The 25,127-nt window shown below is 39.9% G+C and overlaps 1 protein-coding gene across 1 annotated transcript; it reads left to right on the forward strand.

Annotated features, from left to right (window-relative positions):
- The first annotated feature begins 2,504 nt into the window (after nt 1–2,504).
- On the forward strand, nt 2,505–16,094 carry tm6sf2b (transmembrane 6 superfamily member 2b). Its single transcript, XM_086223645.1, has 11 exons — nt 2,505–2,563; nt 2,751–2,868; nt 4,482–4,585; nt 7,969–8,066; nt 8,227–8,330; nt 10,103–10,185; nt 10,453–10,577; nt 12,220–12,321; nt 12,766–12,858; nt 15,050–15,169; nt 15,754–16,094. The coding sequence occupies exons 2-11, from the start codon at nt 2,789–2,791 to the stop codon at nt 15,988–15,990; spliced, it is 1,146 nt and encodes a 381-aa protein (XP_086079771.1). The 5' UTR covers nt 2,505–2,563; nt 2,751–2,788; the 3' UTR covers nt 15,991–16,094.
- The last annotated feature ends 9,033 nt before the right edge of the window (nt 16,095–25,127 follow it).

Genomic DNA, 25,127 nt, shown 5'->3' on the forward strand with positions numbered 1-25,127 from the left:
AGGCTGACCAGTATATTATTCTGCAGCACATTATAGTTAAGTACAGTAAAATGCTGCTGTTTTTACTTTTAGACTGGTGCATTATATTACCATATCATAATATATCATATTTTAATTCATAAATCTTTTTTCAAAAGTATTTGTACTTGCCTAAAGTTGTTATTTGTGGTGTACTGGTGCTTTTACTTCTATTTTATGTACCATAGAGGATTTTAACTGAAACTGAAATTGAATGTCAATATTTGATTCTGTTCTATTCCGTTTCCTATTCCTATTCCTTCCTATTCCTATTTGTATTTTTTTTCCTAGTTACTCCATAGTTTTCACACCTTTTTCCTTATACATTATGTTGTGATTGTATAATGCATACCCTGTTTTTATTATTGTCTTAGCCCTCCTCTGCCCAAAAAGAAGATTCCTGCAGACTGCAGTTGTAAATAAGAACTTGTTCTTAATTTGCTTGCCTGGGTAAATAAAGGTTAAATTAAAAAATAAAAAGTTTCATGTATTTCATGCTGCATTTTTAAGAATAACACACATTAACAATAACAATAATGTACCATTATTAAAACCAGCTGGCGTATTTACAACTGCAAGAGAAATGAATGAAAAGCAAGACATCAAGATGCTTGCAAACCAGAAGTCTCTGCAGCAACACTGCAAAGGACGTGGGGAAAGTAAGCAGCAGGATTGACCAATAATGCTAACAAGGGACAATGGAATTTCAAATCGTCCAGAAACCTTGAGTAAAGTTGCAGGAGGTGGTGCAGTTTAGTATTTCAGTCTTCCACAAATGGAAAGCTCCAACAGACAAGCATAGGAGGTGGACCTGGGCGGAACAGATTTAGTTTGAATTCTAATAAAAGGTCAATAATTTCACGTATTCAGTCGCCCATATAGGGTGCGCATGCGCCGAGGTGCATAGCAGCCTGTAACCATTGCTCTGATTCCGATTCTCTGGGTAATCATCAGCATTTACATACTTCTCTCCCCACTAGTGATGATGAACAACAAAACAACAAGAAATAACAGAACTGTAATAAGACACAATCAACAAGAAACAGTATTTAAAAAGAAAAACTTGAAGTTACGAAACTATAAACAAGCAACTGGCAATGTTTCAAATCCCTGAAACTACTTGTCCTTCTTGTTGAAAAGCTTTTATCATTTGACATATTAAATGAAATACATTTTCCTCCTCCTCCTGTATGTCGCTGTCTCATTTTGGAATCTGTCCATTCCACATTATTGAACGACAGAGCTGGAAGAGCTCCAGTTCTTTCCAGCAAACACACGCCGCTACTGCTTTCCTGGTATAACAGTCCCTCCTTTTTCCTGAGAAAGGAGGGTGGTAGGAGGAAAAAGGCTGAGTATTGTTTTTATTTTATCTATTTCTGTTCAAGAATGGTATCTCCACCGTCTCGTCTCCTGTTCTGTTGCGGACTGAAATGTAGGCTAATCATATGAAACATATAAATGTAACAGCCGATCGTCGAATTTACCTGACGGTTGGTACAAAGCAATAAACTTTGTTCATATTTTCAATTCTTTATGTGGACCTCCCTGGGTCATCAACCTCTCTACATGATAGGAACAGGTCTGCTCTTAAACTGGATTTTGGTGCACCCTACTGGAACTATTCTGCAACCTCTTGAAGTGAGCCGGATTTGAGGGTCATGGCAATTTGAGCAAGGCAATTGAAGAAAATGAATGGCAAGGGGCCATTTCAGGGGCAGAGTAACAGCACATAAAACAGCCATTGCACACAGAGGGATTTGTTGTCATTGAGCAATTTGATGGCTGGAGGTTGTGGTGTGGAAATACACGACAACGTTCTATGTATTTCATAATATTCCTTGTTAATCTTATCATGACCATATTTAAGCATAACTTAACTTCCAAAACACACCCTTGCATTTTATTTTCAATCCAAAAACTTAACCAACTACAACTGGACAACATAAGTAGAAGTTATTTATAATAAAATATTGATGTAACATTTTGCAGTCCCAGAAGGGAGAGTCAGATGTTCCAGCAGCATGTATGCCCAAGAGTATTGAATGTGGAATCTTTTGCTGAATAGAATTAAAATGTAATGTGTATTTAAAAAGAAAAGACAAAGACGATAATAACAAATTATAATATAACAACAATTCGGTTGGAAGGTTTGGTTTCATTGTACATTTGTGAAAAGCGAACACTGACAGTCCTACACAATGCACACACACTAGATCCTTGATGGTTGTAAAATGTGCCCACTTTGGCTTGAAGTGTTTCATGCGTGTCTTCCCAAACCTATTAATAGCAATATTTGTCAGAATAGATGAACCGCTTCGTTTTCTGCAGAACAGGAATCGTCGTAACTTAAAAAGGCAGTGGTGCTGTATAACGTGGAATGTAGGTCTATTGTCTAATACGATTTATGTTAATCTCTGACAAAATCAAAATTGCGTAACTTCTCCACCAAAAGCCTCTTTGTCTTCACGTCATTATTTTCGGAGTAAAGGCCATGCCAGCCTCGGGCCAGCTGTAATTTGATTAATCCAGCCAAAGCGTAGCCACGGTAAGAACCTGCTCTGCTCCTTCTCCATCTTATTCAAAGTTACAGATTTCATGGATTGCATTTTTATCCCAATCACAAATGTCATTGTTGCTCCAGCTATGATATACTGTATCTACTGACATTATTTTAATATTGAATATTGGCATTGTTTCTTTTTCTGGAAACACTTTTATTGCACTTCCTGCAGTGTTGTGGATTCTTTGGGACTGAACAGCTTTTGAGAAGATGGAGACTTTTGTCTTTCTGTTTTCGTTTTCTGCCCTCGGCATTCTTTACGCCATGAACACCATTCCCGAATTTCAAGAGTAAGTCATTATATTCACTCACATCTTATTACACCGCTTGAGTAGTATTTATGCAACACGAATCATAAAATACATACTTTTAGAAAAGTAATGGAATTCTTTTTTTTTTCAGGATAATTTGTGTGTCATGCAGTCTAAATTATTAAGACTAGAATTTCGCTAAGGTGAAGGTTCAGTGTCGCAGTGATTCGTGCTGTATCTCTGCCACCACTGGAGGACACTGTAGGCTAGAAACTGAAAGTGTACCTCTGAGTGTGTGTGACTGTAATTACCTGAAATCATTGATCTACTGCTGCTACATATTGCATGAGTTTGGTTTCAGGGTGTCCTTGGTAATTGTATCAGTCCTGAAGTCCTGAACAATAAATTTAGAGTGAATAAAAGAAGGGAACTCTGATATGAAGCAGGAGATGATTATTTCCTCTTTTTTTTTGCTGCTGTTGTCGGTTTTACGTTTGCAAAGAATGCCTAGTAGGTAAATACTCAAGTCTTTACACCTTGACGAGACGAGTGGAAAATATATTGTTGACAAGATGTTTCTCATTTACAGGCTCTTTTTTTTTTAGTGTGTGTGTGTGTGTGTGTGTGTGTGTGTGTGTGTGTGTGTGTGTGTGTGTGTGTGGACATTGACAATCAGCACAGGCTGAACAGAAGAGTTTGATGAATTGCTCCTGACATACAATATGCCTTGTGCTCTTCCTCTCTGTAAACAAACAGTATTGTGTGCATAAATCTTCCTGTGCTGTTGAATTGCGGCGCTAGCGAGGGAGCTTCCCTTTTGCTCCAGCAGCATTTGTTTTCCTTCTGTTAGAGCTCATTGTGTGTGAGCTTCAGAGGATGTAATGTTGTTTACTGGGAGATACCTAAAACACATTCATCTTTCCTATTGTTGGCAGTGGTACCTTTGACCAATAAACATGGAGGGTGATGCTGAACTAACACGGCCTTAGCTCGTTCCCTCCCAGCCCTAATCTAGTGATTGATGAAGCCTTTTTTTGAAGCTGTTGACTTTAAAACCACAAGGAGTACCACCATGTAGCAGCGCGAGGAGTGAAATATTGCAGATTTAGATTTAAGCCAGGGAGAATTGCTGCATTGTATATGAGTAATGTTTTATGTGGGTCATCAGTCTGCAACTTGATCTGATAAAAGGAAGTTATTTAACTTTAATCCCATGATACAAGATTAATCAATGTATATTTTAAAAACTTAGAAATGAACTACTTGTGCCTTTTCTCGAATGCAACCTCAGGTGGACTTTAAATTTAATGGGACCCTGACATTTCACCAGGAATTTTCAGGCAGCATCTTTGAGCTCTTTTGTGTGCAGTGGTACATTTTTCACTCGCATTTCCTTTGCACACCGCTGTTATTTTGTCCTTGGGTGTTGCATGACTACTATTCTCTCTGATTCCTCATTTATCATCATTTATTTATAAAGTCATTTATCATCATTTACTAATTTAACACTGCAGAGAAGACTGGCACAACTTCCACAGGAGAAAATAATTAGTCAAGAGAATGAAGCAGAAAATCAAAGGGAGATTGGCAGTTAAAAGTTGAGCGGGTCAGCATTTTGGTTCTGTGTTTCTAACTGTTCTCTGTTTCCACAGGCCTTATGTGATCCTGTGGATTGGCGTCGCTGTGTTGGTGATTGTATTTCTCTTCTATTTCCTCATCACTCGTGGCAACCCACCTAAAGACATCTTATTCTTTGGTAACCAACTACGTGCATATCCCAACTTTATATTTCAACATAGCGGAGTTTTAACGTGACGACAGAGGTTAATAACTACTCCACATTGTGTTGGAGCCAATTCCAACAGCCATAAAAGGATTTCCACACTAACTATTTAGTGTGATTCAGTGAAAACATGAATTGTATTCGATGTGATTTCACCTGATATGTTGAAAGCTGCTTAGACTGATCAGGCTCACGCAGCTTAGCCAGACTTTACTCAGGCATGACTGACCCGAACCTTCTGCAGACTGAGGAACGTCACGGAACTCATACATACTTAATCTTTTTGTTATTCCTTAGAAAAAGAGTTACTAGCTGGCCTTGAAGCAGAACGCTCAACTTTTAAAATGGTCACACTCGCTGACTCACGAAGACTTGTTCATCATGGTCATGTGGCACATGCTTATTCTTCACTTTGATCTTTTTTTTTTTTTTTTTTTTACCTTTAATCATACTTTTCTAAAACGATTTGTGTCATATTGCCCCTTTGTGTGTTTGGCTGCTGAACTACTCTATGTTGTCCATTTCTAGCCAAGCATTCCCCATATGATCTCAAAAATAAGGGGAAATATGTGAGCAAAGTTGTGTTGTGTGTTGGTGAACAACAACAACAATTGGAGGCAAAGTTGTGTCTCTTCACAAAGCCAGCGAGCTGCAATCCACCCGGCTATCTTACCTGATAGAAATCAGATAAATCCGGTCAGGGGGAGGATTACAAAAACACTGGTAAACTAGACGGACCAATTGTGTATTTGTACACTATGCTGATGTGTCTGGATGATACGGATTGTGGCTTTCGCAGTAGAGGCCCGTGTCACAACACATTGTACTTGCCTTTAATTTGTTTTCTGATACATTCAGACTCTAATGCTTTCACCCGACTCCAATTAAAAATCATTGACGTGGACTTGTGAACTTTCTCCAAACCACTCGTCAAGGTACACATCGAGGTATTAATCATTTGCACACTGGATGTCCCAAAAGTCTAAGCATGCATGAACGGTCCACTACCTCACGCTGTTTACACAACATATTGAGTCTGTCATCATCAATCTGCAGAGTGCAGTAAGTACCTGGTATAATCAGTCAAGACAGCATTCCTCCAGTCATCGACACTCCTGTGTATTAATTTTCCCCACTTCAGCATGTAGAGATGAGATAACCCGTGTGGGTGCTCATCTGATTGTTAGACTCAACTATTCAAACCCACAGTCATGGTCGTCCATGTAATCTTCGCATACCTGTCTTCCAATTCAACTTGGTGGCCCCCTGCTACCATATCATTACTGTCACTGTAAGCTCTTATGGTTGCTAAAGAGGGGATGGTAGAGAAACGTAAAATCATTTTAATTTTGCACATATTTGGATAGGCATGTGAGTGTGTATGTGATACCACGAACACTTGGGGTTACACAGTGAAAGCACCTTTTATTTGCGTGTCGTGCTGAACATTTTTGAAGTTCATAAATAATTCAATGAAGCGCAAAGAAAGTCTGAATATCTCTACAATATAGCGTACCAAACTGAATGAATAACTTTGTAAGGAAGGAATTATACTAAATGATTCTATAATGAGATCAAAATTAAGAATTGTATTGGATAATAATGAGTTGATAGAGGGAGGGCCGAGTTATACTTCCTAATTTCGTAAATACCGGAGACGCGATCATGCATGTGTTGGTCATGAATAACTACTCAATCAACTCATTCATCACACAAACGTGTGATGAATGAGTTGATTGATACATCACATTATCAAGTTGTCCAGTGTTACATCTAGCTCTCAGTGTAACTATTGTTTTATATTTTTAATAATAGTGAAACGGTTGAGAGGCCAGCTGCTTTTTATTGCTTTTCAATGGGGGGGGGGAAGAAATACTCTATTTTACTACTTTCTCACATATACATTAACACATAATTACACAATGATTTATTACTGTTGTAACTTCTCTTGCAACACACTTTTATCCTTTATGTATTTCTAGAGGGACGGTACGGTGGTGCAGTGGTTAACACTGTAGCATCACAGCAAGAAGGTTCCGGGTTCGAGTCCCAGCTCGAGCACGGGATCTTTCTGTGTGGAGTCTGCATGTTCTCCCTGTACCTGTGTGGGTTCTCTCTGGTACTCCAGCTTCCTCCCACAGTCCAAAGACATCAAGAGGGGACGAGGCTGATTGATACTCTAAATTGACCGTAGGTGTGACTGTGAGTGTGAATGGTTGTCTGTCTCTATGTGTTGGCCCAGCGATGGACTGGTGACCTTCTAGGGTGAACCCTGCCTCTCGTCCAAAAGCTGCTGGGATAGGCTCCACCCCCCTGCCCCTTAACAGGAATAAGCGGGAAAAAAATGGATGGATGGATGGAAGTATTTCAAGAGTATGAGATATTGAGACAATTAACAATTCATAATCAGTTGATTCGCGATTAATTCTTCACTTGTTTCCCAGACACCCAAAACATTCTTGTGTCCTGTATGGTGAAGTGTTTTCCATTTATCATCAGGTGACACCTTTGTAATTGCTACTGTGTTCACCACAGGGACACTGCTGTTGTTGTCTTAGTCACTGACTGTACTAATAAAGTATGGTGGGCTCTTTATTTCTTTGTGAAAGTCCACAGGGGGTACCTTTGATAAGAGAGTCTATAATGGCCATTTTAACAACTCAGTATGGGGTTCTTTGTTCTTGTGAGTCATTCATGTCGCTCATATGTTTGTGTAACTCCACACGAAACCTTTCAGCTGAGCTGGGCTCTTCACTTGAGGACAAGTTGTTCACCATGGAGTCTAAATAAATAAGTACCCAGCCTATGTCTGTGCTTAAGATTTATTTTTCTACCCTTGCCATAAGTAAGTGACAAAACACTTGAAGAAAGGTGTTTTTTAGACAACTTGGGGTGACAAACAGTGTGACAAAGAGACCCTTTTCGTGGTAGACGTTTTGACTTTCAAGCAGAAAAACAAGTTGAATTACTTGTAAAATTCATTTAAGGCGAGTCAATTTAAGTGGAATCACTGTGGGTACAAATAACTTAAATGGAACCTCTCATATTAATGTCAATCCTTCCTTTTAAAATTGAAAATGTCTGCTGCCTTAAAAGAGTTTTTGTTTGTGAATCACGTTTAAAAGTCTTTTTATGTGTTGTACCATGTAAAATCCTTTCAAAGTTGGGAAACAAAGTAGAATAACTCCATGAAAAAGTCACCAAACATGTCAAAGTTTCCGGAGTCCTGCAGGCATGTTTATCCTTCCCCGAACCCCAAATCCAATACAGCTTTAATGCACTAAAAGTTTTGATCCTCAGACTTCCCATTGAAGACAGTGAGGGCTGACCAACTTCTGATCTTCTTTGCTTTACAGTTTTTGCTGAATTTTCCTTTACTTGTATCATTGACCTGACGAGTGCCTTGGAGTATGATGGCATTATTTCCGGCTTCATGGAATTCTATCAGAAAACAGTAAGTCTCTCATTGCCATATACCAAATTTACATTATTATCTAAATTAAACCAAGAATGTCTATGCCTGGACTAAAGAGGGATTATACGGATTGTATATAGAGGAAAGGAGGAGGAGGAGGAGGAGGAGGAGATTAAACAAAAACATGTATGTTTTATAGGGTGAGCCTTACCTGGGCACAGCCTACGCCATCATGATGTGTTACTGGGATGGTATAGCTCACTTTATCATGTACCTGGCCATGATCAGCAGGATAACAGACAGGTGAGTGTCAAGTTAAGCTCGTTTATCTTGTGTTCCATCACAGCCACATAAAGCACTCTATCCCTCTAATTCTGTACATTGACCACTGACTTCATCAGATGGATGTAGGTTGTGTCAGGTATGATGGTAGACGTAGAGGCAGGACCCAATCGCAGAGGCAGAGGCAGGGAGGACTTATTTCATGAATGCAATGAAGCAAAAACTAAAATAGCAAAAGTTTGCGTAACTAAACTACTCAGCTACCGAAACTACTAAACACTGGGAAATCAAAGAGGTGTAAAACATGGATAGCAAGGCAGGAGGATGAAGAAAAGTGAACAACTGATTACTGAAACAGCAAACCTAGAGAGCTATAAACTCTATAAACCCAACAGGAAACTGGTTGGAGAACACAAGGGGCTGAAAGGATTCACAAAGCTATGAGGTTGTGCATGATGAAGATTTACTTAAACTTAAATTTTCTCAAAAAGGCAAGAAAATATACAGGAATGAGAGCAAACAAGACAGAGGAGGAAAGTGGTTTTCAAAATGAAACAGGAACTATCAAAAGATCTAACCGAAACCAGACACTAGACACAAACACCAAAGAATAAGAGCTGAATCACAAAGATCTAAAGCAGTGGTCCCCAAACTACGGCCTGCGGGCTGGATACGGCCTGCCGCCACATTTGGCCCGGCCCCCTGAACAATACCAGAGACGCATTTAAATTTTTTTTCTCCATATACGTGTATTTGTATTTGATAATAAAATTGATGGCCAGCTAGAAGCGACACGAAAATTCGCATTGCCGTTTGATGTGAACACACAGGCAGTTAGTAACTATTTCATACACGCATAGAACGTGACATTCTATTCCACCCTTCTGCAGTCTGTGCTCCTATCTGGCAACCCCCAGAAAAAAATCCTAGACCCGAACCCAGAGAAGGTTATTTGGTAGTGTCATTATATATTTCCTGACTTTTTTTCTGTGAAGAACCCAGAGAGGGTTATTTGGTGGTGTGGCTTTCTGGAAAACAATACATTTTTACGTTTAGGCACCCCTGCGATCGTCACACTTTTTCTGTTTCAAACTGACCCCGGCCCCCCATCAGAGAAGGGGAAAGTTATGTGGCCCTCACAGAAAAAAAGTTTGGGGACCCCTGATCTAAAGTCTCATCCTTTACGTTAATTTGTCCACAACCTCTGAGGATTAACATTTTGTTTTGTCCCAAATGTTATAATACTAACATCCAGACGATGTAGAGTTTTGATGTATTATGATTTACGACAGCGATTTATTTCTTGATCCAGTGTTGGAGTTTGATATCAGAAAGTCATCCTAAAGTTTTCCTAAATCAGCTAAAATCTAACACCAGTCCAACATCACTCTGATGTTAAAGTGAAGGTGCCAGTTGGGATTACCTCTAGTCTTTTTTCTCCCTGAAGGAAACCATAATTACGCTGGGGAGAGTAATGCATTTAAACTAACATTGATAAGGCGCGGTAATCACAAAGCCACACAGCAGCTTCCGTAACGCAGCATATGTAAAGTAATCCAGGAAGTTAAAGAGTCAAAGAGCTATGAGCAAGTTCCTCTCAAGGAAGGTGTTCTCATGGAAATTAAGGCCACTTTTAAAGGATGTCAGTCTTGTAGCAGAGGGTGATTTTGTGCTTGTTGTCTACAAAACACACGGTTACCCTTGTTACATTTTGTATTCCATCAGCTTTTCACCACTTCTATCACACCTGCTATCTTTCCAAGGATATAATCATTCTTGTTCTTGTCTCCTAGGAAAGCTTACCGGACCCTGGGCTTGTTCTGGGCTGGCTCCTTGTGTGCCAACATGAGTGTGTTTATTAGTGGGATAGTGGCAGGTGAGCTTAATCCACTATTCCTCCTTCGCCATCCCTGCAATGATAGGCTTTAATCAAGTGAACATCTGCGCTGCTGTGTGCTGTCAGCATCGCAGTTGAGCCTGCCAATAAAACACCTCTCTTGCCATCGCAACTCACCGACCAAACAAAGCAAACTTAAATCTTCACTTTATCTCAAATCGCATTCATGATTGTCATAAAGAAAAATTAATGACATCAAATGGAGAAAAAAAGCATTATATTCTTTATCTTTTCATTACCTGGCAGGTAAATATGGGTCTGACATCCGTCCAGCCTTCTGGCTCAATTTTCTCTTCCTGCTGATGCCTGTGTGGGGAGCCATCACACTATTCACAAGGCCCAAGGACAGACCGTTAATTGGTGGATACAATGTAAGTCAAGGTCTGACAGCTGTAAGAATAAGAATGTAGAAAGTTTGTTTCTGAATGTTTTTATTCTTGCAAAAGCAGAGATGTTATCATTGATCCAGTTTGTGAAAAGGCTATGATGACGCTGTGCAGACAAATGAAATAATTGACTTTTTGAGTTGCATAAAGCCTTTTGTGGCACCAGACAGAACTGCATGAAATCTGATAAATTTGCTCATGTGATGTAACTTCCAACAATAGCGAGGAATAAAGACTGTAAGTTTGAAAATGAAAAAGTTTTAGGGTTTAGTGAGGCTACCTGTGTTCATGTCGCACTTGGAATTTGCTGCTTGAGGCTCATTACGGGTTTTGCTCCCATGACCTGGCTCAAAGGAAGGACAAAAGGTGGAGACCACACCTGATTCTGAATTACGAGTGAAATCTTATTCAAGTGCTAAAGTTAATTATGCAGTCAGTTCATCAGTAATGTATGTATTGTGTGACTTGTACCGGAGTAAGAAAAGAAAGATAACTTAAGCCAACTCACAGCAAACCAAATAACTGAAGGAGGAGAACCTGACTGACTGCTTAGGCAGCAGCAATTATAGCTAAGCAGCCAGGTGTCAGCCATTACTTCTTATGAGCCATTCCCCAAAATGCTAGCAGCCCCAGGCCAAACAGGAAATGAGCCTGCTACTCATGAGGCTAGGGAGTCATCACATAGCACAACATACCACACTGCAGTGTTGCCGGTCAAACTGCATTGTGGATAACTTACAGGTCTGAGTTTGAGGAAGAATGCATGCAGTTAGAAAGTGGATAACTTAAGCTCAGCTGCACTGATTTTAAACCCCATCTTCTGACAATTTTATATGGTGCATGGCTTCATGCAGGAAATTCTTATAAAGAGACGGGCAGCTTTTTCAGACATATGCTTACCGTCCGTCATTTTTAAGAGCACTCCCCCCCAATTCCCTTCTCTCTTCTCAGCTTTTGTTAGGGAGCCGGAGACCCCCACCAAATGGTTGATTGCCAGTTAGCTTAGTTACATGGCCGCTGGCATGCATGACAGCCTGCTTTACTTGAATTGTTATAATTCCATCAAATGCATACCCAGAACTACTACAACGGCCTCAGCCTCCCATCCTATCTCGCACCCTGCAATTCTTCATTTATGTAAGTTGTGGTTCTAATAGATCAGGATCAGAGTCTTGGTTTGTCCAGAAGTTGTTGTTGAGGTGCTGCCTCAAATCATTGCACTGTCAATCCTTTAGTTCTGTGTGTGGACCTGACTCTAAAAGAACTATATCTTGTAATTTTCACAACCAATGTTAAATACAACACCACTTCTATCCATTACAGATGAGTTGTTGATAAAATTATACTGAATTACTTTTGAGACAGCTCGCAAATGCCCCACTGCTAGCTTTCATTCTAGCTAAGCTAAGTAGTAGTTTGGGTCTGCAGCGCTGTAATAAACAGAGGAGAGAAGGAGACCTACTTGTCCAACTGTAAGAGTGAAGAACAGTAAGTGTAATGTTTGTGTATTCCTTCAAGGGTACAACAAAACATAAGTCACATCTTTTGCTTCGTGCTCCTTCTAAACTAGGAAATCATGACCTTTAACCCCTTCCAACTGTTGTGTTGGTGTGTGTCTGCCCCTTAGGCTCAGCATGCTCAGAGCATGAAGCTTATCTGGCGCCCTGCAGATCTGATCCTGGTGCTTTTCCTGCTAGCTGCCATGGCCTTCACCGTCCTCAGAGGCTTGGTGAGCGAGCATCATGTTGGGGTTAGGCTCCGATGGAAGTTTTAAAAGTCGTTTAACCTGCAATGTCACACATTCCACATAGGAAGTGTAGAGATCCCATACTGGTTATTTCTGGTTATAGTTTTTCGCTTTTACAAGCAATGTGTTGCACTAATTTAGCCACGTGGGAGTGTTACATGTTTATCCTCTAATGAGGTTCCGGCTTTAAAGCCACAGGCAATGATGTATGGATATAATATATTTTAACATAATTACCGCGTTACATATTTTATATCCTTTTAGGGTATTTAAGCATGCTACTACCATTTGTTTCCTTGTAAATTAGATTGTGCAATGTAATGAATATTCTTTTGTGTTGACATGTTTCTGATTACGTTCTCTTTTCATCTAGACTGTGTCAGGCAGATATTTGAATTTGTAGTATATTGAATATGACCCCTGCAGGTGGCCCTGGACTCCCCCCTAGAGGCCTGCTCTGTCTACCTGAAGCACTACGAGCCCTACCTGAAGGATCCTGTGGGTTACCCCAGAGTTATGGTGGGTCCTGTTTTTTTCTTTTTGTCTCTCAAAGCAACTTTGTTCAAAACAACATGTTATAATGGAAGTGTGCTCACATGGATGTCAACATGCCCTCGCCTCCTCCCCTTTTGAGTTCACAGCTGATTACTTAAGCATTTTTCATCATTATAGCAACAATGAGAGAAGTCTGAGAGGCCATCGTATGTCTGCTCCTCTCTTTCATTTGTTTAAGATGGAAAACAGATTATTAATGTGACTGGGTTCTACTTTCCTTTTATTGTCTTCCTCTACAGTAGGTGGTTGTGGGTTACGTTGTGTTTTGTTCTGCGCACACAGCTTTGTCAATAGGTTATCCAAAGACCTTGTTGGGGCTGCAGTGCAGGCACAATAGCAAGTCATTGATCAGACGGACGAACCGCATGTGTAGAACTTGATAAGCTAATCCTTCGCCCAAAGCTCCCAATCCGCATCTCACTGGGCGGGAGGAGTATGTGTGCAGCATGTGAAAGTATGTCTTGGTTAGCAGCCTTTGCAGATGCGTGTTGTGTCTGTGTGGGTGTGCAAAGTTTAGTTTTTTTGCATAAGGCTACACTGCCTGACCTCTATTCACTGATGATGATGAGCGATATATGACAGATTAGCACAGCAACTCTTAAAAGACTTTTTTAACAAAAGACTGAAGGGCATATATGATTGGCTTCCAGGCTGAGCTAATTAGAATTCATCTCGATCTTAGGCCCAGAATGAAAAGAAACCATTCAGTGGTGATTTGAGGGTTGTTATAAAGTCGGAAACTGGCTGTCATGCACCAAAAATTTCGAGTTGAAGGTCGAGACAATCTCTGTAATGACCCTGTGCAGAAGCAGGAATTCATGCTGAGGGTGCATATTTGTGTTTGCAATTGAGCAGAGCCGGGAGGAAAGAAAGTGTTAAGGCACTGTGTTTAAGAACAATTTAGATAATGATACTTTGACTAGTTCCATTCTCATTGGAGGTCATACTTTTATTTTTTTTCTTGCACTTCCAAAAGAACTGTTGTACTTTGTACACTGCCACTTGTATTTGGTGGCTGCTCTTACTGTGTACATTTCAGATTATGTTATCAGATTTAAGTTAAAATAACATGAGGGTGTTACAGTCGATGCTCCGTTATGTTGAGCAAAAAAATGACGAGAAAGCAAGCAAAAAACATTTTTAATGTGAAAATGCTGTTTATGCACTAAAATATGTTTGATTTTGCTTAATGGAGGGGGCTCAGCTTTCACAACAAATACTTACACATCTTTTACTGCTCATACTACAAGTCATTATTATGGGGACGTATTTACTCAGAATTATGGGGTCACAACATTTGTAAAATATGCTAGCTTGCCATATTCTTCAGTGTTAGACAGGAAGATATGTAACCTTCTGTCCTCTGTGTTGGGGGACAACGAAACTTGCTGACCTCTAGTGAGCTTAGTACAATGAATAGTTGTGAGTGGGAAGTCTTTGCATCTCAAGTCATCAAATAGAGATGAATCAAGGTCTTGATTTTTCCAGAATGAATCCTCCTCCACCTGTCTCACAAAGTCGGCCCTAATCAGTCATATAAATTGCTTTTCTAATCAACAAACTTTTTTTTTTGTTGCCGGAAGTTACAAAAAATCTGAAAAGGGGTTGCTTGAAATCACTTTGCTCAGCAGTTTTGTCAGGAAAACAATTAAGACCAGGAATCTGATTGTAATCACCAATGATCACTAATCATTTCGTAGCAAATGTTATGCACAACCCTGATTAATGCAGGCAAAAATTGTTCTGGAGAAACGTCCACTTAGTGACTTTGACGGAAGTATGATAACACTTACCATCTATTTCCGTACATTGAGCTAAGCTAACTAGCGGTGCACGCACACACACACACACACACACACACACACACACACACACACACACATACACACACACACACACACAGAGGAAAGAAGGGTGTCTATTTTATTGACTCCATGGAAAAAAAGTGCATTTCCCCAAATGTTGGTATGCTGGTATGTTGGCCACAGGATAAATGTGGACCAAATGTATGTTAAACTCACAGATGGAGGAAGTGGTCTCCATCTGTTCACTCTATCTAAAATCCCTACAATAATCATCACCGAAATGATGTTTATTGATCATACAAAACATATCCATGTAGTGGCCAATAATCTAACTGCATTTGTTCCCATAGATGTTGCACTTTTTGTTCTACGGACTTCCTCTGTTGGGTGCATTTGTTTACGGTCTCCTCAAACCTGGGTGCACATGGATGTCAGACTGGACTATGTTCTTTGCTGGAGCCATGATCCAGGTAACACCACGAGGACACACAAGATGAACTGCTTTTTCTGAACGTCCAGGGAAGGTAGAGGTGTTGCATACTGAAGCTGCTCCCACTGACATTTTGTTGCTCTGCATGGAGGGACAGTGAAAAAGCACTTGCCTTTGATTGATTAAAAGATTTCATTATCTATTCAGTACAAAGAGGCCTGACACATAGTGAAATTAAACTCTTTGTAGCTAGCTCTCATCCTCTTATTAATTAATAACTGTGCAGGCGCGTTTTCTCTAATAAATAAGCTGGGTATTGATCTGATTGAACCACTGAGAGGATGAGGCTCGTGATTAAAGCCTCGTTGTAATGTTTATGACATGTGGAACCTGTGCTCATCCTTCCCTCTGAATAACCGGCTCGCCACATTTTTTTAATAACCGTGCATTTTCTTATTTTTTTTTCATTTTCTTGCTGTTTATGCAAATGAATAAACTGAAAGATATATGAAAAATAAAAAAAGCGACTGAAAAAAAACCCTCGGAAATCTTGTTAGTTACATTCATGACTAACAAAATCAAGCCTCGGTAATAGCAGTGTGACATCTGTCTGTTTCTCTCCAGTGCCAGTGGGCTCACATCGGGGGGTCCCTCCATCCACGCACCACCGCTCCATTTCGTATCCCAAATGATGCTTTCTGGTCAGTGTTGGCAGCTAACTTACTCTACGCGGTCACTCCAATCCTGGTGGCTTTACGGGTTCAGAGTAACCCCTATTTCTTCCTCAAGATCGCCCCCTTTCCTGGGCAGACGGGTCTGCCAAACAGCGAGGAGAAAGATACCAAGTACAAAGACAAATAGTCGTTCTTAATCTTCTCTGACACTTGAAATGAATTACTTATCTCAAGACCTTTACTTGAAAATGAAAAGCTGTTTTGTTCCAAAATGCCAAAATACACGCCTGTTTGCTCAAAAATCTTTGGTTTGAGTTTTTATTATTCCTGCAAAACTTTGATGGCCTTAGTTAAGCACAAATATTGAAACAGCAGAATTTCATGATGTTTGTCATACTAGATCTGACCGAATGGATCACCGAGAGGAGACGAATGAGCATCAACACACATCAGATTATTGTCAACCTAGTTTGAGCCTGAAAGTAGGGAGCAGGATCGTAAATACTTCGTTGCTCTTTATAAGTCCTCAAAAAAAATGTGTCAGATGCAAACGTGCACGCATCGATAGCAACGCAAAGAGAGATGAAGGCCAGTACACAATGAAACTGAGAAAAAGCAAACATATACTCATACACAATCAAGAAAAAAAATGTAAATAAAGATCTCAAGATGCCGCACGGACAAAGATGCTCATGATCCAGCAGCTTCGAGTGACAAAAGCTGCTTGAGGGAGTTATGATGAAAACCCTGCGAAGTCCTCTTTTGAATCCTGTCAGCACAGACAGAGAAATAAAAAAGCTGCATCACCTTTCACCTGTTTAGACCGACAAACACTTACGATAACGCCTGAAAAATTTATGGCGTCTTTATAAATAACCTCCTGAAAGTGGAGAGTTTTTGATAGATTTGTCAAAATCCACTAAAGCCTTTATTTCTTCACCTCGAGAGCAGAGAGAAACATGAAATAAAACCCACGAAATTCTTAGACCTTTGTATTCTATTCTAAGTGAAAAGACCTACTGCTTATTACATACAAAAAAAAAAAAATCAATAAACAACACTCAAAATGATGTTTCTAAAATGGTGAAAACTTCAAGTTCAACTTTATTTGTCCTTGGAGGGCAACTGGTCTTACAGCCAGTGGTACAAGTCTTTTATTTTGCAGAAAGAAAACGTAAGCTGTAGAAAATTTGACGGGAGTGTGGAATATGTGAGTGTGCGAAAGGTTTAGCCTCACAATTAATCCAAATTTAATCAAAATCATAATTAAATGTACAATTTCAAATCAAATATTGTGGTGCTGCTGAGATATCCTGCCTATATTTGATATTCTATAGGCCAAGAAAACATTTTTCAGTTCTGATACAGATCCCCAAATCACACCATTATCATTGTAGTTGTTTTATTCATTGAAAATTTGAATGTAACAAATGATAAAAAAACAAATCTTTTATCGCACATTATATCGTAGTTGCAATGTACGACAAAATAATTGGAATTCGATATTTCTTTTTTCGTAAATCGTGCAGCCGTAGCTTCAGCTATAGCTGTAGTTTACCGCCTCGTTCATTAAGTCTTAGAATGTGTGCAGTTTATTCAAAACAGAATAGCTGAGTCCCGTGCTTGCATGAATTTTTTTTTAATTCATGCTTTCATTCCTAAAGTTTCTGCTCGAAGGTAATTAAAGCTTCTAATGTGAGGAAATAAAGGCTACGACGCAGGCTTTAGTGAAAGCTCTTAAGATCGTCGCATGGTTCAAGTACTATTTCATCCTTGAAGTGACATCATGTAATTACTAGGAGTGAAGTCGATTTTAACAAAGATGTGTGAATCTGTTTTATTATACAGATCTATAGCCTAGATGTTATCGGGAAATGTTAATGTGTGAAACAGACAGAGTGTTGAGTAAAGAGCAGGACGGACACTTGATAAATCAGAAATATGCATGTTATTTCTTACCTGACGTCGCTGCAGGAACCACAGGTCATTACTCAGAGCCGGGCAGCGAGGATGTGCTGCAGGAGGCGTAGACTACATCAACTGCTGCTCTTGTCACGCACTCCACCAGTGCTGTCTGCTGCCAGCTTATCTCAATTTTTAAAGAACACAGCTATCTTTGAGTTCTGTGCGAGAATACAAGACACGTCCCTGCTATTCTGCATTCTGTCTGATCCATGTGTGCTGGAATTGTGAGCGTTTCATCCATTTCTCCATTTACATGCCTTGATCCTCTTTGTTTCCTTTCTGCTGAGTGTTGTACTCACTCCATGTGGGCGGCGTGGTAAATAGTCTTCTGCTGTTTGTCTTTTTAAAAAGACATCAAATGAATGACTTTGGATTTGAGCGTGTATTTGTTCGCATAAACAAACACACTCAAATGACCACCAGGCAGTGAGGAAAAGGTTTATTCAGGGGAGAAAGACTTTTGAGACCAGAAGTAATGGATATTCAGCCTGAAAACACTAAGAAATAAGAGATATGATTAACTAACACTGACTGCACCCGTCGAATCTTTCAATAAAGTGATTTTTGAATGTATTTCAAACATTTAAATGAACACACAATGTTTTTGGACAGTGATTAATGGGGTTATTTATACGACTGGATAAAGCGTTTTAAAACAGCAGTGCAACCGTTCTCTCTATCTCTGCCTCATCAATAACAGTAGCCCACTCCTAAGTAATTATCCCTCGTACTTTGCTGAGCAATAGGCCGGCAGACAGAGAGGAGCAGAGTCATTTAATTTACCTTCCCTCAGCAGCTTTTCTATGCTGAAACGTGGCATCGCTCCTGTTTGCACATGCTAGCAGTGCATTTGCTGTGTGACAGAGGCTTTAAATCAAATGTGCTCACTCTAAACAGCTCTGTAATCCCATGATGGGGGTTGCAGGGGATCTCTGCTGCAGATGACTGCTCTGCTGTGCTGTTCGCCCCGGGAGAAGTGGGGAGCTCTGAAAAATACAACCGAACAACTCATACTGCAGTGATGGAAGGATTAACCATGAGGCATAGCACTTAAGACTTAGTTTCAAAGAATGACAAGAGACGCGAGACAAGTTGAGAAGATCTGCAAAATGACAAGGTTATTAGGTTCATCGGGTCAGATTTGAAATAAAAGGATCACATGAGACGGAAACCTTCATTTACTGTGGCAAATCTTTTGGAAAGTTTCTTCAGCACACATTCTTCCATCTGTGAATCTGCTCTGTTTTGCTGCTTGACTCAGTTTCTCTGCATGAACAAGGTGCACACGCATGTTGAAGAGTCACTTCATTTACATACATTTAAGAGGTTCAGGTCAACAACTTCCTCTAAACTACGCGATGAGCATGTAAATACTGTCAGTCATGCAGCTGCTCAGTACGTTGTCCTTCAACACACACCACCTTGTTAAATGTACATTATTTCTTTTTCCTGTGTGTGTTTATAAATTTATATATGTTATATTTGTATGTACACATATGAATACACATATAAAACACCCACATCCACATCCCACATTTCCTTGAATGGCTCTAATTGGTCGCCGGCATCACGTGATACAGTATGTTGGTGTCAAAGGTAAATGGTTTAAAACAGATACAAAATGAAGAAAGATCTTCAATATTATTCTGGATTTATTGTGCAAAGAATCCTAAAAGTCAATGAGGCTCCAAGTTGGGATATAAAGCTTCTCAGATGGATGTATTCACTCCAGAATGGACGGCAAATGGCACCGTGGTCAGCTTCCAGGAGCTTTTCCTGTAATAAATTGTTTTCTCCATTTCAAATAAAGCTATAACGAGTAATAAGAGTTCTAGCTGCCCTGATGTTGGAGGTAATATGTCACTGGATGCAGTAATTACAGGAAATCTATTTCAAATTAAAAATTAAATAAAAAGAAAATACACTTTGACTGGACAATCATACGGTCAGCAATACTCTAACTTCCCCCTCTTTCTGCGTGTTACTTCTACTTCACGTGTTCTGAGGATCACGGGTGAAGTAGCACCACCCAAGATAGATACAGAGGTGTATTTTCTTAAAACATTCCTGAGAAGAGGGCCCACTCTTGAATATTAGAACAGTTTATTTAATGAATGATGGGATTCATGGCATCCTTGAAACTAAACCCTTTGAGATTGACATTGAGAAATTAATGGAACATAAAGAACAGGTGGCTGGACACGAGGGCAGGCAGGGAGTTAATTGATTGGGGGAACAGTGGCGACAGGGCTGATGCTGGGCAAGTGTGCAGGGAAGATCAGGTGTGTGTGTGTGTGTGTGTGTGTGTGTGTGTTCCATAAACACGGTAAACACAAGCTCATTTGAAGGCAGCAACATTTAGACTTTGAGCAAATGTATGTGTCATTTTTCAAAGGCTGCGATGTTGTGTGATGTCAACACCGACTTCCTTCCAAAATCTTCCTTGTGGGTTTTTTTTGTGTGCAGGTGCTCTCTCCCCTAGGAGGACGGGACTTTGCTCAAAATAAAAATAAAACACACAGATCAAAGGGTCTGTTCTATAATGTCAGATTACTACAAATGCTGCACTCGCATCCAAACGCATCCAAATTTGAATTTATTTTAAATTTAGACACTTATTTTTTTGGTCATCGAGTCAGCGAACATTTGCTTGGTGAGTTGAGGTAACAGCGTATTTAGAATGTACACTATTTATTTCTTGGTATGTTTTTTTCAAGTACAGGCAACATAACAGATATATTGATGCTGCGTTCAATTGCCTTACCAAACGTTCTAATGCTAGTCAGGGCCTCTCAACAGTCGATACAAGTTTCAGTGGCTTCAAACAGTCCTTGATGGCTGACTGCTGTGTTCCTGAAGCAGCACTTCAAACATAAAACGTGCATTCTTTCCTACATACTTCTTTTCACAGTATAATGCAGTATAAAATGACTTTATTTACTGCAGTATCGTACTATCCAGTTCCCAGAAAAAAAAGAAAGACTTCTTTTCAAATGGGCCGTGGTAAAGTCCGCAGTTGCTCTGACATTAAAACGTACCTAACAAATATCATATTTCATCTCTGAGACTGAGGTTTATCTTATATGAACACATAAAAGACGCAGCGGAGTGGGTGAAGAATTAAAGGAGGGCTTGTCCAGATAAAAGTGTTGTATTTGAGCAAATATCCAAGGAGGTATTCAAAAGACAAACTCATTTCGAATCGAAATGGTTTCCGTCTTCCCTGGAATTTGATCAACACCGGTGAGGCGGACTGGATGGACGGATCTGTTTTCGTATGATTTTTTTTTCTTTTTTCTGGCATCCGGCAGATGTTATTTTGGTTCTCACAGAGCATACTAAATGCCACGTTTTGGCCCCAAAAAAGTATGAACTGCATCTACAGTTGGCAATTAGCGACTGAGTCCAAAATGAAAACATTCCCAGCAGGACTGCGCTGGTGCAGGAACATTTACATTCAACATTGAACATGTTTACTGTAACTCTGAACCACTTCAAGCTGCACTCATTGATTTCTTGCCAACATACCCAGTCCTGCCCTCCTTTGCATCTCTGGGGAAAAACTGATCTCTCGTCTACCTTCATTGCACAGTTCTATGCTCCAGTGCATGCGGAGTAAATATTTGATTCCAACCATGAGTGGGTATTCCTTTTCAGTTTTGCTTTGGTAGGCTTAGTTTTTAAATCCTTAAAAGAACACAACAACTTTTGGGGGAAAATACTCTCAGAAAAGTACATTTGATGACTTTTGAAATGGCAGCTTAGCTAACTAGAAGTCCAGTAATGTAGGCAGAGAGCTTTTATGGCTTTAGAAAATAATGAACAATAAGAGATTTATTGAAATTGGCATGTTTCTTTAAAATTCAGCTTCCAGGAACACAGCAATGATACATTTCTGGCCCATAAATATGTTTTTCTCCACTTCAGTTTCCTTTCACCAGAGACCAATACCCTCCCACCCAGGTAAAAGCTAATCTTAAGTAAACTCCTCAGTGAAATAAACATTATAGAAAGAAAGTTGCCTATGGTCTATTTCTCAACTTTGTGGACAGATTTGTGGGTGGATAATCTCTCTCTGCTGTAACACCTGGCTTAAAAATGTATTTTTTTCTGCAATGGGCTTGTGAGTACTTACTTGTTTTAAATATAACTGGTGCATTATTAAAGTTCAAGCTAATTAACACAGCAATTCAACCATTAACGTGGCTGGAAGCATCCAGCTGTTGGTTCAAACCCCAAAAGCTGTCAGTGTTAATGTTGATGACCTTTAATTTCTCAGGCTCCCACAATGCATCACCTCACTGACAGCGCACTCAGTCATATGATATTAATATCTAACATTTCTACAAGTGTTTTTCTTTTGCCCGTTGTATATCAGAATGGCCTTCATCTGTTTTTTCCAAATGAACTCTTCATCTTTCCCTCTTTTGCTGCTCCTCGTGCTAGCGCGTCTGTATCTGTTGCACAGAGCCAGGCTCTCATCCTTGTTCTCAGACGATCTCTAAGCTGTAACAGCACGACGTTAATTTCATTTCATAAGTTCATTTTGTGAAATCGTTTCAGCTGCCTCCTGCTGAGTGTCCTGTCTCCTGTCCTCGCTAGCTGCTTTCATCTCAGGGTTACATCATTCTCAGAGAGGCCTCTTGTACCCTGAGGGGGCTGCAGGACTTCTGGGATCACTGACATTGCTTCTGGACAATGAGACGTACGGATACAGAAATACAAAATGTGTAGGCGCAAGTGTTAGGCAAATAACTTTGGAAATATAATCAAATTACTGTTTACTGATTACTTCTTTAAAAAAAAGAACACATTTCCGTGCCGATTACTTGATTTCAAATGCAATCAGTGAATTAGAAGTGACGTCATTTGTTACTTAGTTTAGGGGGAGTCAACAGAGCAGCACGATCGGGCCTATGCAGCTTGGGTTGTTGTGCTGGGGGACATCCACCAGTGTCGCCCTCTCCAGCCAGTATTTGCTCAGTGAGTTTTACCGCACTTTGATGCCCTTTTCCAATATTTAGCAAACTGGATGTAGCGTTTATCCCGGTTGAGAATGTTTTGGTGCCACATACCTGACAACGGACAAGGGAATTCTTGCCTTTGACCACTGACAAACACAAAATACTGACTGTACTTCCAACTAATGACAGTTTTTCCTCTCCTTCCTCCATGCTTGGTTTGTGTATGCTCGTAGCTGTCACATTCACACACTTGGATTTGTAAAAATGATTTAATTAATGTTTGTAAATTCTAATGCAAGGCTGCATGGTGGTGCAGTGGTCAGCGCTGTCGCCTCACAGCAAGAAGGTTCAGGGTTTGAGTCCCGGCTCCATCACAGGATCTTTCTGTGTGAGTCTCCATGTTCTCCCTGTCCCTGTGTGGGTTCTCTCTGGTACTCCAGCTTCCTCCCACAGTCCAAAGACATCAAGAGGGGACGAGGCTGATTGATACTCTAAATTGACTGTAGGTGTGACTGTGAGTGTGAATGGTTGTCTGTCTCTATGTGTTGGTCCTATGATGGACTGGTGACCTGCCCAGGGTGAACCCCGCCTCTCGCCTGTTGATGATGGGATAGGCTCCACCCCCCGTGACCCTTAATGTAGGAATAAACGGAAGACAATGAATGGATGGAAATTCTAATGCAAGCAATTACTTTGTTATTGAAAAACTAATCAGGTTAATGTAATGTGTTACTGCCCAACACCGAGAGGCATAATTCATTCCAAGCTTTCTATGCATGCTCACCAGAACCTCGAGATGAGGCACACAAACACACACGCAAATAGATGAGTTTTTAATCCTTAATTCACAAAATTAATTTAAAATTTATGGCAATGAGTTGGAGTGGAGTTCATTAAAAAGGTAAAACGCAGATTTAGGCAATAATACGTACTTTATGCCTTTTAAACAATCAAACCCCACCAGGATATTTTTTGACTCGGTAAGACAACAAGTGCCGTTTGTGTGAAGATGGGAACAAAATAAGTGTCTAGGAGGGAAGAAAAGACAATAAACGAATTGGGTTGCGTACTTCCATTCTGGGACTATCATCTTGAGTCCCTGGGTCACATGACATGAAGCTTTTGAAAAAAGTGTCCCCCCCCCCAGCATATTAGAAATACATTTTGAACTAAACTATTCAAATAAGCAAGAAAATTCAATTAAAGTAGCCTTTTAGTGCCAGTCTGGTACTGATATATGGTCCACATTTGAACGCTCTAGGGCAAATGACATGGAATTTTTCACAGAAAAAGAAAACAAAAATGGTCATAAATAAAAATATGAATCATCACTAAAATAGGAATTTAAAGTATAGGAGGCACTGTCATATGTCCCTAAGCCAAATAACATTTGTAAAGCGTGTTACTAAAAAATAAGATTAATTATGAATTTCATGAATAATATATTTTGAACTAAAATATTCATTAAAAGTATAGGAGACTGAAATGTGATAAAAGAGGTCTTGCCTCTACGTCACAGAGTTTGTGGCCCACTAAAGGGAGCTGTCCTATATTTCCAGTCTTGGACTGTTAACTGGTACTTACTCAGGCCACCTGACAAGGACGCTATTGAAAAAAATGGGAATTTGTTCTAACAGTTACGTAGAATAAAGAAGATAATGAAATTTGACCTTTTGCAGTAGGTAACAAAGTTATAACACATATCATTTGATTTGTTTGGAACTTACAACTTTTTATTGTTAGATATTTCCTGTAGCGCCACCATCTTGCTTATAGGCCTGAGCAGAAGCCTGGACCTCTGGGGAGGTTTATTGTCAGTAAACAAAGGACCTGAGATTTTCTCCCAGCAAGAAGAAGACAAATGAAAAAAGAAAGGAGGAGGAAGAAAGGCAAAATTATCAGTCAACCCATCACATAATTAACACATTACATCCTTACAACATAACTTTTTGCCTCATTAAACATCTCAAACTACATAATAATATAAATATTTCTCATGTCACGTTCAACTGCAGGACACAAGACTTCAAAGATCTACATCAAACTTGTGCATGCTGAATTTGGACCAGGATCAGCTTTCAAAAGATTTGTGATGTCACAAATCTTGCCTGTGGGATTTTTTTCTGACTTTCTTTTGCTGGGTGCAGAAAAAAAGTCTTTATTCTCTCAAGCTTCTTTGACCTTAAATGAATTTGAGCGGTTTGAAATACAAGGATGAGTCCCAATCTGCATGTTTTTAGCCTGGAAGTTAATGCCTGGCTGCACTCACATCAGCACAGAAACATATACAATCTCTGCTGTATCTAAGTCCTGCACACACTCAGTAGTGTGCTACGTCAAGGGCTGCAGAACACACACACACACACACACACACACACACACACACGCATACACA

The sequence above is a fragment of the Aulostomus chinensis genome, chromosome 14 (genome assembly GCF_037954235.1).
Source record: "Aulostomus chinensis isolate RoL2024-O1b breed Wild chromosome 14, RoL_Achi_v1.0, whole genome shotgun sequence".
Lineage (NCBI taxonomy): Eukaryota > Metazoa > Chordata > Actinopteri > Syngnathiformes > Aulostomidae > Aulostomus > Aulostomus chinensis.